At 58.9% G+C, this 15,180-nt stretch overlaps 2 protein-coding genes across 3 annotated transcripts in view; one reads left to right on the top strand and one right to left on the bottom strand.

The window, feature by feature from the left end:
• Positions 1 to 762: 762 nt before the first annotated feature.
• ZFTA (zinc finger translocation associated) lies at positions 763 to 9,722 on the top strand. Its single transcript, XM_045854727.1, has 5 exons — positions 763 to 1,463; positions 3,587 to 4,084; positions 4,573 to 4,959; positions 5,212 to 5,739; positions 5,975 to 9,722. The coding sequence occupies exons 1-5, from the start codon at positions 1,331 to 1,333 to the stop codon at positions 6,436 to 6,438; spliced, it is 2,010 nt and encodes a 669-aa protein (XP_045710683.1). The 5' UTR covers positions 763 to 1,330; the 3' UTR covers positions 6,439 to 9,722.
• Positions 9,723 to 9,728: 6 nt separating this feature from the next.
• The window catches only part of RTN3 (reticulon 3), a 46,648-nt gene continuing 41,196 nt past the window's right edge, over positions 9,729 to 15,180 (bottom strand). For both annotated transcript variants that reach the window (XM_045854726.1, XM_045854725.1), the window contains 4 exons: positions 14,880 to 14,949; positions 14,367 to 14,413; positions 13,465 to 13,523; positions 9,729 to 12,063 (listed from right to left, as the gene is read on the bottom strand). In XM_045854726.1, coding sequence (XP_045710682.1) covers positions 12,018 to 12,063; positions 13,465 to 13,523; positions 14,367 to 14,413; positions 14,880 to 14,949 — 222 coding nt within the window. In that variant the 3' untranslated portion in view covers positions 9,729 to 12,017. The remainder of the gene's footprint in view (positions 12,064 to 13,464; positions 13,524 to 14,366; positions 14,414 to 14,879; positions 14,950 to 15,180) is intronic.

The following is a 15,180-nucleotide window of genomic DNA, read 5'->3' on the forward strand; positions in this document are numbered from 1 at the left end:
AACCAGCCTGTCAAGGGTGAACTTAACGGATTGCTGGGACCTCCCCAGCGGGGAGAATAACCCACCTCTGGATAATAAGACCCTGCGTGGGCTCCCGCACCCTGTCATTTGGACCTCTAGGAATCGCCTTTGTTGTGGGCGACTAACCACAGGCAAACCAAGCACCTGCTCCGTCAGCCGGTCCTCGAGGAAGGACCCGAGGTAGCCGCGCCCCCGGCTGCCTCTCCAAGCCCCTTCTCTCTGTTTCCCGGGAGCTGGGGGCTCCAGGCACACCGGGGCTCGCAGCCAGAGTTCGCCCCAGTACTTCCCAACCTCGGTGGCGTGCCGTCCCCAGGTGCCCGACACACCGCCCAGGGTCAGCGTTCGTCGCCTCCTCCGGCCAGGCGAGGGGTCTAAGACTGCGTCGAGGGTCTCATCTGGCCCCCCCAGGCCTGCGGGGGCAGGAGCCCGAGTCAGGGCGGCGCACGCCCTCTTCTCCCGGCTTCCATCCTAGGGCCCCCTCCACCCCGCAGAGTAGGGCCCCGGCGCAGCCGGCCATTCCCGGGTCTCCGGCACGCCCCTGTCCCCGCCCGAGGCTCCGCGGCCGCAGCCCCGGCGGGCTCCGTAGCAGCTTCGCCCGTCAGCCCCTCCAGTGGAGAAGCCAGGACTCCCGGCGCTCCCGGGCGGCTCCCGCGGGAGGGGGCGCGGCCGCCCCCGCGGCTCCACCCTCTCTGCCCGGCCGCAGCCTTCTGGGGCCCCTGCCAGTCGCGTCCGCCCCGGGGCCCGCGCGGAGCTCGCGCCGGAGGAGGCAGTCTCACCGGGCGACCCCCTGCCGGCGCGGATGCGCTGAGATGCCCGGCGGGTGTAGCTGCTGCGAGCCGAGCTTGGGTAGAGGCGCGTCGCAGCGGACGCGGCGCCCCTCGCCAACTCGGTGACTCTTCAGGAGCTGGGACCGGAGCCCCGGAGGCGACAGTGGGGCCCGCGCGGGTGGCAAGGTTCATTCTTCTAACGTCCCGGGCGGGCACCGGCTGCGGAGCCTCGACCCGGCTCGTCGTCTCCCGCCTCTCCCCCACCCCCTCAGCCCCCAGCGAGCTGGCAGAAGGAAATAGCGCGCGGCCCCTTTAAATTTACCCAGGAGCCCTTAAAGGAGCCCCAGGGGCCCCCAGACAGGAATCCCCACCCCGGTCCAGCCCGCGCCGCCGAGCGAGCAGCCAGCCGTCCGTGCGGCCGGCTGCCTGGTGCATGCGCCCCGCGCCCCGGGACCCCGCGAACCGAGCGCCCCGCGCGGGCCGTCACCGGCTCCGCGGCCCCGTGCCCCGCCGCCCCGGGGCCCCGCTCCACAGCACAGCGCATGGAGCCCAGCGGGGACCACCGGAGCCGGAGCGGCAGGGGCGGCCCCGGGCCAGCAGCGGCCTCGGCACGGGGCCGACGGCTGCCGCCCTCCGGATCGAGCGGCAGCGCGGAGCCCGAGGAGGACGACGGTGGTAAGGACTGGGGCCGACAGGGCGGGTGGGGGCCCCGGCATGGGGGAGGGGAGGGCTGCGGCTCCGGGCTCCGGGCCCCTCTCCGCCACCGAACAAAGGGGGGGACGCGGGCAGGGCGGCCGGGGGCGCCACCTGGCGGGCACGGATCGCGGCTGCAGGGCCAGCGGGGGAGCCCCCCGCCCAGATCCCGGGGTCGGCCTGCAGGGCTCGGGCGGATCCCCTCCCCCTTAAAGGGCCCCGCGGGCCCCGCCTTGGAGGCCCAGCGGAGGGGCCCCAAAGGGCCTGGCTTGGCGCCGCTGGGCGCGCGCTCTAGGCTGTTGGACGGCGCCCCCCTCCCTCCCCTTTCTCTTTCAGACACCCAGGTGGTCTCCCTTATCGGGCTGTCTCTTAAAAGTCTGCCCAGACTGTGGATCCCTTTCGGGGGCTCCCCGCCACCCTCAGATGAGCGGAGCTGGTAACTCTGCTGTGTTAAGTCTGGCTGGCCCGATCCTCTTGCTTAGAGACTGGAACTCTTTTTCTCCACCCCCCGCCCCCCACCGCGTTCTCCCGTGGAAAGAGCGTAGCTCGCACCGACGGGGGCCTGCCCCTACCTTCCCCACTGCAGGCAGTTCTAAAGGGTTGGGCTCGCCCACAAAGGCTGACAACCCCTCCTGTCCGCGTGTTATCTCCTCCCGTATTTTCAGAAAAATTTGCCACAATTAGCCAGCTCTAGTGGGATCATCCAGTCCTCCCTATTCGCTCTCAAAGGAGGCAGTTTCTTCATTCTCCTGCTGCAGAGTAAACGCTGTAAGACCCTTGAAGGTTCTGTCAGGGCTAGGAAGACTGCCCTAACCTTGGAGCTCCCCTCCCAGAAACTCTCCCCATCCCCTTTTGTTTTTAAAGAATTTCAGCTCCTCCCCTTTTTTTCGGCTCTTAAAGGGCCAGTCCACCTTAGACTAGCACAGATCCAGCGCTGGAAGGATGCTTAGAGACCAGCTAGCTGTCCAGTGCTTTGGCAGACAAAGAGCTTAGGCCCAGAGAGCGACGAGACCTGTCAAAGGTCAAAGAGCAAGTTCCCAGTGAAGGCAGGACTCGAATCCAGATCTCTGACTCTGAAGACCGTGTTTGTTCTTTGGAGCTATTTGAACAAAAACCACAATGGTGACAGGAGCCGTCTCTATTCCTGTCTTTGTTTCCCAGACCCTGAGATTCTCGGCTTGGATAATGATCACACCTGGCTATTCAGCTGAAATAAAATTGGGTCCAAACCGTAGGGAGGGCGGGGACTGTTCAGGATCTGTCTCTTTGGCAAAAGGGAGCACTGCTGGGTTTGTGGGTTCTGCCCCGACCACTCTGGTTGCTGCCCTGTGATTGCTGGGCAGTGGCTGGCTCCCTGCCAGAGCAAAAATCAAATCCCCAGAAAGACTTAATGGTCTCCCAGGGGTGGGGGCCACTCCCTGCTGCAGAATTTTCAGTAGCCACTCTGGTGGCCCTTCTGCTGTCCCCTAGGAAAGTCAGGGTCCTAAAAAACGCCTTTCCCTGGAGGTGTTGACAGCTTTGTCATAGGGATCCCTCCTGTGGCTGCCTATAATTTGGGAAACTGACCAAGCCTAGTGCCCATAAAATGGGACTCTGAGGAGCCTGTACTGGAAAGAGGGAGAAGCTCCTTGGGTGGGGCCCTCCTGGCCAGGGCCTCGGGCGGGTGGGTCCTCTGTGCGGCCCTGGATGCAGACAGGCGCCCCCTTTGTTCTCGCCCCGCTGCCCGCTCTGCTCCAGCTGTAACCGCCCCGGCTTGCTGCTCTCCTGGCTTTACCCCTAAGGCTCTTGTCCAAAAAGGGTACCTACAGAGCTGGCTGCCTCCTGGGTCTTCACCTTATTTTTTTAAAAGTCCGAGCTAGTCCCTCACAGGGTCCTGCATCCTTTTGTTCTTGATCCTCTCTTAAAGGGCCCTCGCTGTCCGTAAAGGGCCAATGTTTTGACTCCCTGCTCTCCCATGTCCCTTTTATTGCTGTTGCCATCCCATCCCTTTCCTGCCCCTGAACGACCCCTCCCTCCCCCGTTCCTTGGGCTGCAAAAATCGAAGCCCTGGGTTCTTTCCTTGGAAATTGGAGATTGAGAAACTGTCTCCCTTTCCCCCTCTTCAGGGCAAGATCTTCATCTGGAAGGGGGTGCCTTGGGGTCCTGGGGGAGTGCCCCACCTCCTTCTTCCAGGGCCAGGGGACCAGCATCCGCAGGCAGGAAGTACTCAGACCACTGTGAGGCCTGGGCCTCGAGGCCTGGAAAGAGCCGCATCCCGGGCCGTGACCACCGGCGATACTACCATGACCACTGGCGGCTAGAGTACTTGATGGACTTCAACCCTGCCCGGCACGGCATGGTGTGCATGGTGTGCGGCAGCTCCCTGGCCACGCTCAAGCTCAGCACCATCAAGCGGCACATCCGCCAAAAGCACCCCTACTCCCTGCATTGGAGTCCCCGGGAGAAGGAAGTCATCAGCAACAGCTGGGATGCCCACTTGGGGCTGGGGTCCTGTGGAGAGGCCGACGGCCTCGGGGCCCAGGGGGCAGAGGAGGAAGAGGAGGAGGAAGAGGAAGAGGAGGAGGAGGGGGCTAACCTCCAAGCTTGCCCACCCAAGGGCCCAGGTAACGTCGCCCTTGGAGAGGCAGGGGCCTGGGTGGCAGGTGGGGCCAAGTGGGCCCAACCCTGCCTTCTCAGCCAACTAGCTGACTTCCTTTGGGTGGGGTCTGCTTATTGCCCTTGTTGTACAATAGTGCGGGAGGGACAGTGGGACAAGGGAGTCTCTAGTATCCCAGACGGCTCTGACATTCTGTTGTTTTAGAAGGATTGAGGGGAGGCCGCAGGGGCAGGGCTGGGCACAGAGGGTGCAGGAGAGATGCGGCCGGCAGTGCCGTCCAGAGAAGGGTCTGTGGGAGGAGGGGGCGGGCCTTGGGGTTTGCATACAGGAGGGTTAGGGGATGGAGGGTTTAAGACTTGAGGGGAGAGGAAGAGGACAATGGCTAGGCCAGGGGCGCACAGTGAGGGAGAGGCTTGTGGAGGACCTGGCTGTGGTGGGGGGGGCTCCCCCAGAGGGCCAGCATCTCAGTTCCTTCCCTCCCTCCAACCCTTTCAGGCAAAGCCCCAGCTGGCAGGGGTGGCAGGCGCCAGCGACGCGGGGGCCCAGTGGCACCCCGGGCTCGGCGTCAGCGCCTCTCGGCCTCCCGGAGGGCCGGGGGCAGCAGGGGGCTGGGGGCTCGGCGCTTGGAACGGAGGCTGAAGGAGTCCCTGCAGAACTGGTTCCGGGCCGAGTGTCTCATGGACTATGACCCGCGGGGGAACCGGCTGGTGTGCATGGCCTGTGGCCGGGCACTGCCCAGCCTGCACCTGGACGACATCCGTGCCCACGTGCTGGAGGTGCACCCCAGCTCCCTGGGGCTCAGCGGCCCGCAGCGCAGCGCCCTGCTACAGGCCTGGGGTGGCCAGGCTGGGACACTGTCTGAGCTCTCTCAGTCCCCACCAGGTGCGAGGCCTATCCCAGGGCCAAGACCTCCTCATAAGGTCTGAAAAGTGGGGTCTGGCTAAACCCGGGAGGGACTCACTATCCCCCATCCCCCCAACACACACACACACACACACACACACACACACACACACACATTGGCTTGGGCCTCAGGCTTGGGGCTGGGGTGAGGAACAAGGGACCTCCCTCTGCGTGGGTAAGGGCAACCCAGCCAGCAGGCTGAGCCCTTCTCCCTCACCCCTTCCCCAACAGACGATGACCTCGTCCCCCAGGACCTGACCAGAAAAAGCCGGGACTCGGCCCCCGCTGCTGGAGCCCCCTCCTCTCAGGATCTCAGCCCCCCAGACGTAAAGGAAGAGGCTGGCTGGGTCCCTAAGAGGCCCGGGCCGGCAGGCGAGGGGGTGGGGGTCCCAGGCCGGTGGCCACGAGGCCGAGACCACCGCCGCCACTACCAGGAACGCTGGCGACTGGAGTACCTCATGGAGCTGGACGGCGGCCGGCGCGGCCTGGTGTGCATGGTGTGCGGGGGCTCGCTGGCCTCGCTCAAGATGAGCACCATCAAGCGGCACATCCGCCAGCGCCACCCGGGCTCCACGCGCCTCAGCGGGCCTGTCAAAGCCCTCATCGCCCAGGAGTGGAGCGAGAAGGCCACCCACCTGCTGGCCCTGGGGCTGCCCTGCCCCGAGTCCCCCAAGGACCCTGCCGCCCCCAGCACAGCCGCAGCCTCCGAGGAGGGGGGAGGGGACGAGGAGGAGGAGCCAGAGGAGGAGGAGTGGTGGGGTGAGCTGGTGGAGAGCCAGAGCAGGTGGAGGGAGAGGGGCCGGGGCCCAGCCAGGCAGGGAGAACGGGCTGGGGAGTGCTGGGGTAGAGAAGCGGTCAGGGAATGTGGAAGGCTGGAGAGCAGACTGGGGAGGGTGGGGCGGGGGGGCAGAGGTGGGGGGTTGTGGAGCTGAGACGCAGGACCCGGGCTGCTTTCTGCCCACCTGCTCCAGTGCGGCCCTTTGTCCCTTCCTAGGCGATGCCCCGCTTTCCCCTGGGGAGACATCGGAGCGGCCTACCGAGGAAGAGGAAGACGACGAGGATGGCCAAGAGCCCGGGGGACTTGCCTTCCCGCCCCTGCCTCCTCCTCCGCCACCGCCTCCCCCTCCGCCGCCGCCCCGCAGCCGAGAGCAGCGGCGAAACTACCAGCCGCGCTGGCGGGGCGAGTACCTGATGGACTACGACGGCAGCCGGCGCGGCCTGGTGTGCATGGTGTGCGGCGGCGCGCTGGCCACACTCAAGGTCAGCACCATCAAGCGCCACATCCTGCAGGTGCACCCCTTTTCCATGGACTTCACCCCCGAGGAGCGCCAGACCATCCTGGAGGCCTATGAGGAGGCGGCGCTGCGGTGCTACGGCCACGAGGGCTTTGGGCCGCCGGCCCCGGCGCCGCGCGACGGCGGCACGGACCTCAAGGCGGGCGCTGTGTGTCGGGCGTAACCGGCGTAGCCGACTCGCGGGCCGGGCGGGGGCGGCCCTTGGCTTGGGAGAGCGCCGCCGCCGCCCCCCGCTGGCCGGGCCGGGCGGAGATTGAGGATCGGCGGGGTGCCATGGCACGAACTCCCGAGTTGGCCGGACTTCCGGCCCTGGCCCTCCACGCGCAGGGCCCCGTTTCCCGAGGAGCCACAGCGGTCTCCAGGCGTCTGCACCGAGCGCTTGCAGCCTCGGCCAGGCGACCTTGTGCGGGACCAGGATGGGGGCGCCTACAGTCAGTATTAGGACCCCAAGGGGGGCTGGCGGGAAGGCCCCTTCCCTGGCCTGGGTCCCAGCTTGGCGGTGTTGCACGCCGGCAGGCTAGGTGCCCGGGTCCGGCCGGCTGCCTTGGCCCTTGGTGTTCTCAGCCGCCCCAAGCCTGTACTGCCGACGCAGGCCTGCACCGGAGGCGGGGCCCGAGAGCCTGTCCGGGCTGGAAGGCGCGTGGGACCGCGGGGCGGGGCGGGGGCGGGGGCGGGGGCGGGGCGGAGCTGGGCCGGGGTCCGCTGGCTGCGCCCTGCTCGCTGGGCAAGCTCTGCGGGGATAGCACGCTGGCGGCCGCAGCCGCCTCCCTGCGCCCGCCTTACCGCGATCTTGTAAAGGGATTAGTACTTTCTCCTTTGCTCCTCTTCTGCTACGGAGGCCTCTGTTCACCCCTCCGCTCAGACGCTGCTGCTTCATTGAAGCGCCTCCATGGGTCCAAACCCGGGACACTGGAGGTCCCGGCAGTTGGCAGTATATTCCCGTTCCTTCCCTGTCCCCCCTTTGTACGCGGTGGGCGCGCCACCCGTTCTCAGTCCCCAGGGCCTGGGGCCGAGCCTCGGCCTTCCTTTCTCTTCCCCGCGGCAGTGCCAGGCCCTGTGGGGCCGGGAAGGGGCCCCGCGATCTCCCAGGCAGGTCCGAGAGGGATGTGTAGATTCATTCTCCTGTGGAGAACAGGTGGCCCCGAGATCAGGCCCTTTTTGCTCTTTGTATTTTATTTTGAAACTGTATTTAATGCTTTTATATGAGAGGGGAGGGGCGGGGAGAGAGCTGTCCCAGTCACCCTTATGTGCAAATGTCTTATTTATTATGCGTGTATCAGAGATAAGCTGTGAGGTGGTGGAGGAAGTACTTCAAGGAGCAAGGACAGAGGGGATGAGAGGGTCCCAAACATCCCAGGCCGTGACTCTCCGGGCCCCGGTGTCTGCTCCTCATAGAGCCAGGCCAGTTCTTTGGGCCTCAAGGCCTGAGAATGGGGAGGTCAGCCGGTGGGACTGGACAGCCGGGCCCGGAGGTGGAGGGGCCCTGGGGCCTGGGGTCGCCTCTGTGGGTGAGAAAGCAGATAGCAACGAGGAAGCCCTTTCTCATCCCAGCCCCCCACAGACCAGAGCCCAAGGTTCAAGTGCCTCAGGCCCAGCCCCCTGGACTCTTCCTGATTTGGGAATTGGATTTTATATCACAGATTTTATAGCATTTTTATATAATTCAAGATTGTCAGAGTTGGAAAGACCTTGGAGACCAAGTAGCATCTGCCCCCACCCCCTTCACGGATTGGTAAAACAAAGCCCAGAAACGGAAATGATCACGCAGCCAGCTGGGAGCAGTACAGAAACTAGAATAAAAACCAACTTCCAGTTCAGTTTCTTTGCACTACATGACACTGCCTCCCGAAGTCTGGTCAACTATAGAGAGTTCCTGCCAGGCCCGCCCTAGGGCGGCGCGGGCCGGGTGCTGCAGGCTACCACAGTGCAGTCCGTTGTGATCTGGGGATGGCAGAAAACCGCACCCTTCCCTGACCGAGTCCTCTTCCCGGCAGGTCTTGCTGCCGCCATAGGCTTCAGCTGGGGGCGTGGGCAGCGGCCTTCTGCAGCGAACCTAGGGTTTGCCGCCTGGGCCAAGGCCTCCGAGGTCCTCCCTGTAAGGCAAGGGCTCAGGAATTGTGTCCCCAGTTGCCGCCTCCAGGGAGCCTGCAGATCCTGCACGGGCCCTCAGTCGACGGGAAAGGGAATCACCAGTGTGAACCTCCAGGGCTTTTGAAACAGTATTACAAGCTTGAGACCAAGGATTATGGATGGCACCAGGCTGGGTACTGCCATTCTTTTATTTTCCTTTACACATTGTTTTCAGATCCAGAATGAGTATTCTAACACGTCTGCTACTCTGTTCAAAAACAGTAGGCATATGGGGGCAAACCTGTCGTAGTCACCCACGCCCACTGCTGAAGGTCAGGTAAGCCAGGACAGGGAGCTGGTTAGGAGTGGTATTTCTTTCCTCTGGATAGGCAGGGACAGGCCTTAGGCCCACAGGAGGGGATGGCTTTCCTGACACTCCAGTGGTTCTGAGTGGCCACCAGACCAGCAGTGTTGTATCAGAAAACTCACAGAAATGGAAATTACCGGGCCCTGCCTGACTGAGGCAGAATCTGGGGCGGGGCCCAGCCATCTCTGGGAAGCCCTTCGACCAGACCAGCCTCGCTGCAGTGCCGAGCCCCGGTGACCCAGACGTGCCCCTGGAGCAATGGCCTCACTGCTGAGGGGTCAGGGGGTCCTCCTCTCTAGGTGACCCTCCTTGTCCCCAGAGTCGGACATGAACAGGTGAAGTCTCTTCATGAATTTTTTGTTAATGGTATGCTTGCTATTATGGCCAATATGTAAATGTTACTCTGAATACATATTTATATACCATGTTAGTGACATTATTTGGACATTTGTGTGCGTATTCGTGAAGTTTGCATCAGCTATTTTTTAAATTTCAGCCTAAGTTTCCTAAGAGGTATGTTGAGTAAATTTCTAAATTCCAGCGTAAGGTCACGGCAGCCTTAGTGTTGGAGAAGGGCAAGTCCCAGGTGACCAGTTGTTTCAGCGAAGACCGACGTGTTTAGTTTCCATTCTCCATGGCGACTGACTCGCAGATTTTTAAGTGCTTTGTAGCCATGTGTGGTCAGAGGCTGCTTCCTGTGTTGCAGGCGGGGAGCCCTCCTAGGTTGGGGTGAGGCTGAACCGGGAGAGCAAGCCCCGCCGCCGCCTTCCACTCCTCATGTTCCTCCTGAGCTCACTTCTTGGTGGGGCTCTTACTTTCTTTCAGAAACCAAATGCACATCTTTGCTCTACTATGGAAATTCTGCAATTGTGGGCATCAATGCCGGTTACCAGCTGTTAGTTGCTTTTTAACGCCTCAGAAGTGGAGCGGGGATGGGGGGCCCGTGGAAGCCTTGCCTGGCTCTTCTTTTACCCAAACTGTGTATAGAGAATAAAGTTAGCAGAACGACACCGCCGTCTTTTTTTATTTTTTATTAATACCACATCAATTTGCAGTTTTACAGGAACCAAGATTCAAGCTCCTTAGGTGCTACTGTATTTTTATGTTGCACGCACATACACGTACACAGCTTCATTAGTGATTTTTCATCTATAAGTTTTTCTTAAAAAAAAAAAAAAATCCTGTGTGGCACAAAGTTCTGTCCAATCACCTAAACACGGCATAACAAAACCGAAGAGCTGGGTGCGGAGGCTTCCAGGGCAGAACACGGTCCGGCGGACGGGAGGCCCGGATGGTGATCCGCGCGTGCGGCCGCCTTCCGGGCGGGGGAGGGCGGGGACGGCGGAGGTGATTTCGGGTCTGTGACACACCACCAGTGAGCACGTTCAAAAGGAAAGCGGGCCGAGAAAATGAGAATGGAGTAAGGCAAGGGTACCTTTTACCCATCTAAATTCCTAGGTAATTCCCCCCAAAGCAGAAAGACTCCTCCTGCTGCCTTCTACAGAGTCGCGCGCTCTGGGACTGTTGAGGGTGCAGGCCTTACTTGCAAGTCCCCAGCGCGCATCCCCTCCGGGTTCTCAGCACAAGCTACTGCCCCAAGGAGGAACTCATAGATGGCTTTCGAGTTCACCGAATGTTCACACTCTGAGGGGAGGAAGACACTTCGCGATCTCACACGGGAACCTTGGATTCCCGGTCCCCTCCGTCTGCCGGCAACGTGAGCTGTTCGGCTGTCTTAGTTGTGCACAGAGCCCACCAGCAGCGCCTGACCCTGCCTGGCCGCCCTCACCTAGTGCTTCCTGGGAAACCTTCTCAAAGGGAGCGCCCCGGGCCACGGCAAAGGCGCTCTCCCACATTTCCTGTGCCCGGAAAGGAAAGGAACCTTCAAAACTAACACACAGCCCAGAAGCTGGCCTCCAAGTTAGAACTCCACGTGAACCACAAAATGTACTTCCCTACACTACGCTGTGGTCTCAACTACAGACACACATCATGTCCTCGCAAGCCAGCTCAGCGGGGGCCCTCGGGGTTAGAGGAGGAATGGAGGTTAACGAAGTAGCCCGCGGCCCCGGCTGGGTGGCTCAGTCAGTTGGGGCATCCTCCTGTACACCAGAAGGTTGCGGGTTCACTCCCTGGCTGGGGCGCGTATGGGAGGCAACTGATTGATGTCTCTCACATTGATGTTTCTCTCTCTCTCTCTAAAATCAGAAAACATCCTTGGGTGAGGATTAAAAAAAGACGTAGGCTGTGAAGGAGGAAGCTGCGGGGGAAAAGATAAAGGAGAAAACGCCCGTGTTTCCGTAGCTCACCTCCTGAGAACGCCCCCCTCACCACACACGGACTGAGACGGGATCACGGTGACTCGACGACCGAGGAGCCCACATGCAGGTTTTTCTCTGACAAGTTTACAGCAGCGTACAGCAGTTACAGACATTTATTTCATAAGAAGAAAAGTACGACCATATTTATTAAAGTTGAGGTGAGGTGGACGGGGGCGAGGGAGGAAAGCACGTTCAGGAATGCGTTCTCAAACTGAAGCTCAGAACTGCCGTCCGGAGCGGCCCCGACACCGGGCCCAGTGGTGGAGCCTTTCCTTCCCCGGCTGAGAGCGGGAGGGGCGGCGCCCCCGACCCCCCCCCCAGGCCCACGGTCTGTGCCCACGCCCGGCTACCAGGGGGCATTCTGGGAACCAGGGTATCACTGCCGCCTATACGTTATTCACAGAGTTGGAAGTCACATCGATAAGTGAAGGGGGGTCACGAGGGGTAGCCGCTCCCGTGGTGGGGCAGGAAGAAGGGGGTGAGGCTGCAAAAGACGCACACCTGTGGGAAGGACCCCGCTCTTGTCCTCAGATAATTTCTTCTGAGGTTAACCATTATTTCTTAACTTAAAAACTGGGCGGAATTATGATGGGAAGCTATGTAAGAAAATTACATAGCTTTGAAAATTAAATAGAAGAACCCAAAAGATGTGTTTTATCTTCCTTTTTTTTCTTCTACCCACCAATCTTTCCCCTTTCAAGCTCCACCACCACCATTAAGGTATTGATTTATCCATTCAACTGGTTCTGTCTTGACTCTTTTGGGTTCTAAGATATCAGTTCACTTTTTAGTCCAATAATTCTTGTGCTTGATACTGCGGGGAAAGGGAGAGGAGGAGGAAACACTAAATTGGGGAGGGGGGAGGGGAGAGCTTGGAATGCAGGCTCAAGCTGACACCGAGCACTTCCCTTCAAAGTACAAGTAACGACATTATAACTATTAAATGGTGTTTTAGTAACAGTGGCATTTCTGGTTTCCATGTACTTATTCTGCCTTCTTCTTTGCAATTCCAGGTAGTTTCGCTTGGATCCTATTGAGGAGGAAGAGAAAAGGTGAAAGCAGCCATTAGTTCTAGGTGGTTACTCCAGCAGTGATGCTGGAGGACAGGCCCGGGCACGCCGGGGGAGGGGTGGGAGCGGCAGGCTCCCATCCCCGGGGGCTCACTCTGGACGATGCGGGTCTGGCATGGGCTGCACCGAGATCCATTCCCCGTCCCTACCACTGAGCCTGCTGCCTGCCCCCTTTTGCTGCCAGAACCTCACGGGTCCTTCACTGGGGGTCCCAGAGAAGAGTAATGTCTGCTGACTGTGCTCTCCACACTGGCAGCAGAAGAGCCCAGTGCTCTGTAAATGCCAGATCACCCGCTGGTACCAAAAAAGAATCAGAAGTCAAGGGTCCCAGGAGTCAAGGTCAAGGAGACATATCTGAAAAACTATAGGAGCTGCCAATAGTTCCCAGCTCCCTGCCCTTTATTTTGTTTATGAAGGGTCATCATTACCAAGGTCATTCACACCCCTCAGCTAATGTGGAAGCTAGTCCCGCAAGTGTGACACCCCACGGCAGGGGGCCGAGGGAAGCTAATCAAGACGGCAGGTGTAAAGCTAGGCTTTGACCAACCACGTTCCACAAAATCAGGAGTGAACAGCACCTAGGTACACATTTTGTGCCAACTGCCCTTGCCTGGTTTCAGCTCCAGTGTGCACCTGAAAGAACAGGTAAAGGCCCTGGATCACGCCAGAGCTGTGTGGGCACAACCAGCCTCCTGTTATCAAAGCCGGAAAGAGCACTAAAATCTGGGGTATGAAAGGTACGGAAGCAAATGGTGGATTTCACTCTGATGTTTTGTTTCTTTGTAAAGAATATCTGAAAAAATAGAAAACTGCTCACAGTTTTGAAGTGTTCGGCTCATAGTGTTTGCTGTAAATAATGCAAAGTTAAAAACGTCTGCTAATGTTTCATTATTTGATTTAAATTAAATTGGTTTTAGAAAGGAAAACGGATCCGATCATCTCAGGAGAGGAGCAGCGTTGGCCCTGAAGGCACTTACTGCAACGCCTACTTCTAGAGAAAGCAGAGACGGGCGAGTCTGGCTCTCGGTGGACCCGGATTAAAGGGAAGGAGAGGGAGGCGGCCGCCAACACTCAGAGCCGGTTCCCAGGGCAGAGTGGTCCTGACCCCACTGATCCCCTCTGTTCTTTTGTAACTTACAACAGAAGCATTTTACTTCAAGCAACTCTCTACGTATCTACTAGCAATTTTTCCCATTGACGCTTTTTAATCTAAGATACAAAGAATGTGCTTTTAAAGAAGCAGATGAGACAATTTCTTGTAAAACCAAACTATTAACCAAGGGCCCCCCACCCCCCGAGGGCACGCACAGCACGGCAGTGACAGGGAACCCGGCAGTGACAGGGAACCCGAGCACACTTACTTCTCCACGATCGACTTGGTCTGGTCGCGGGCGATGCCCACATAGTGGTCGATCTGGGTCTGCAAGGGAGGAAAGTGACTCAGCTGTGGCCCCACACAGACCGACAGCTTCCCTGGAGGTAACGCTCTTTTGTCTGGAGTAACTTTTTAAAAAACACTATTGAATATTCTGGAAAATGAAAATAATGCCCAGCTTTTCAAAGCAATCTTTAAACTCCAGGACTTCAGACTTCAAATTAAGCCACAGAACACCCCATACTCAGCTGCAGTGAAACCACTGATTTCTTCTGCAGAGTGAAGTCTTACTTCCTTGCTGGGTGTTTCCTTTGCAGACCCTGGGCACTTTCTCAGTACTGGGTAATGTGTGTCCTGATCTACTTGCTGTGATCATAAATGTGTTCTGGCTACTGGGCAAGGCTAATCTAACACCAAAAAACCGCGAAGTCCGTGGATGGATGCCTTAACCCGTAGAGAGGAACCCACAGAACCTAGTACACACCCCGCATACGCCATTCCACAGTGCAGACATCTGTCCGTGCTGACAGACCACCCGAGCAGCCTTAACAGTCCCTTCATAGTTTCTTTTTAGACATGAGCTTTTACTTAAACTTTCTCAAGTTATTATTTTTTTTGAACAAATGGCGTGGCCACGTGATGAGAACACAGAAGGCACGCGACGGAGTGCAACAGGCGGCCTCCAGGCCCCCCTCTCCCTCCTCTCCCCCTGCCAGCGTCCTGCTCGGAGGAAACCCGCCCCCCAGTCTCGCAGGCACCTGACTGGGCAAACTCAGGCTGCGGGGAGAGTCTGGAGGGACTGCTCTGAACTCTCCGTGCCCAAAAACGGACTGAAACACCAGTCACACGTCAACAGGCACGCCCGAGGCGGAACAGGCCGGCGCTCACCTTGTACTTCTCGTAGACGATGGGAACGCTGAAGACGAGCAGCTCGGCTGGAAGACAGAACCGTGGGACACGGCAAGTGTAAACGTGGGACAGTCGCAAGGTGTCAGGACTCAAGTAACACACTTTTCTTCATGACACACAGGAGAACACAGATCTTCAATATGAAAAATTCTGGCTAGCTCCCTCAATGAAGGACAGTCAGACGCAGGCACAAAGGCTACCACAGAGAATTTCCAAATAATGAAGGTGATTTCTACAAGTGAGACCCCTATATTTAAATCAAATCTGGATGACTCTCCTTTCTGTCTAGCTGTTTTCATATTTCTTTAAAACCAGGACCATTTAATGAACCCATAGCCACAAACACAGGCTCCTTCAATATCTAGTTCAAGGTTTCTAAGCACGTTCAAGGCTGGGCCACGCGCAAGGAGGGGGGCCATGCTGGGCATTCGGTTGGCTCCGCTCTTACCCATCACTGCACAGAGCATGCAGGCGCTTCCCCTGCCACCTTACCCAGGATCAGAAGGGTGATTCCATTGAAAACGGCGCCCACATAGGTCATCAGCCACATGAAGACAGCCAGCTGTGAAGGCCAACATCACAGGGTTAAGCAGGAATAATTTTAACACAAAATTCAGGTTAATGGACGCCGTTTTCCTCCAGCTAATTAAGTCTACGTGAGTTTAGTGATGTATGCCGTAATTGCAAAATAAGGTTACCCCACTTGCGTGGTACATTTGAGGGTGCCCGAGAGGAGCCTGCAGCCCCCTTGGCCCCAAAGACAGACTGTAACTGCGTTTCTGTCAGTTACACT

The sequence above is a fragment of the Phyllostomus hastatus genome, unplaced genomic scaffold (assembly GCF_019186645.2).
Source record: "Phyllostomus hastatus isolate PE091 unplaced genomic scaffold, TTU_PhHast_1.1 phas_scaffold_11, whole genome shotgun sequence".
Classification (NCBI taxonomy): domain Eukaryota; kingdom Metazoa; phylum Chordata; class Mammalia; order Chiroptera; family Phyllostomidae; genus Phyllostomus; species Phyllostomus hastatus.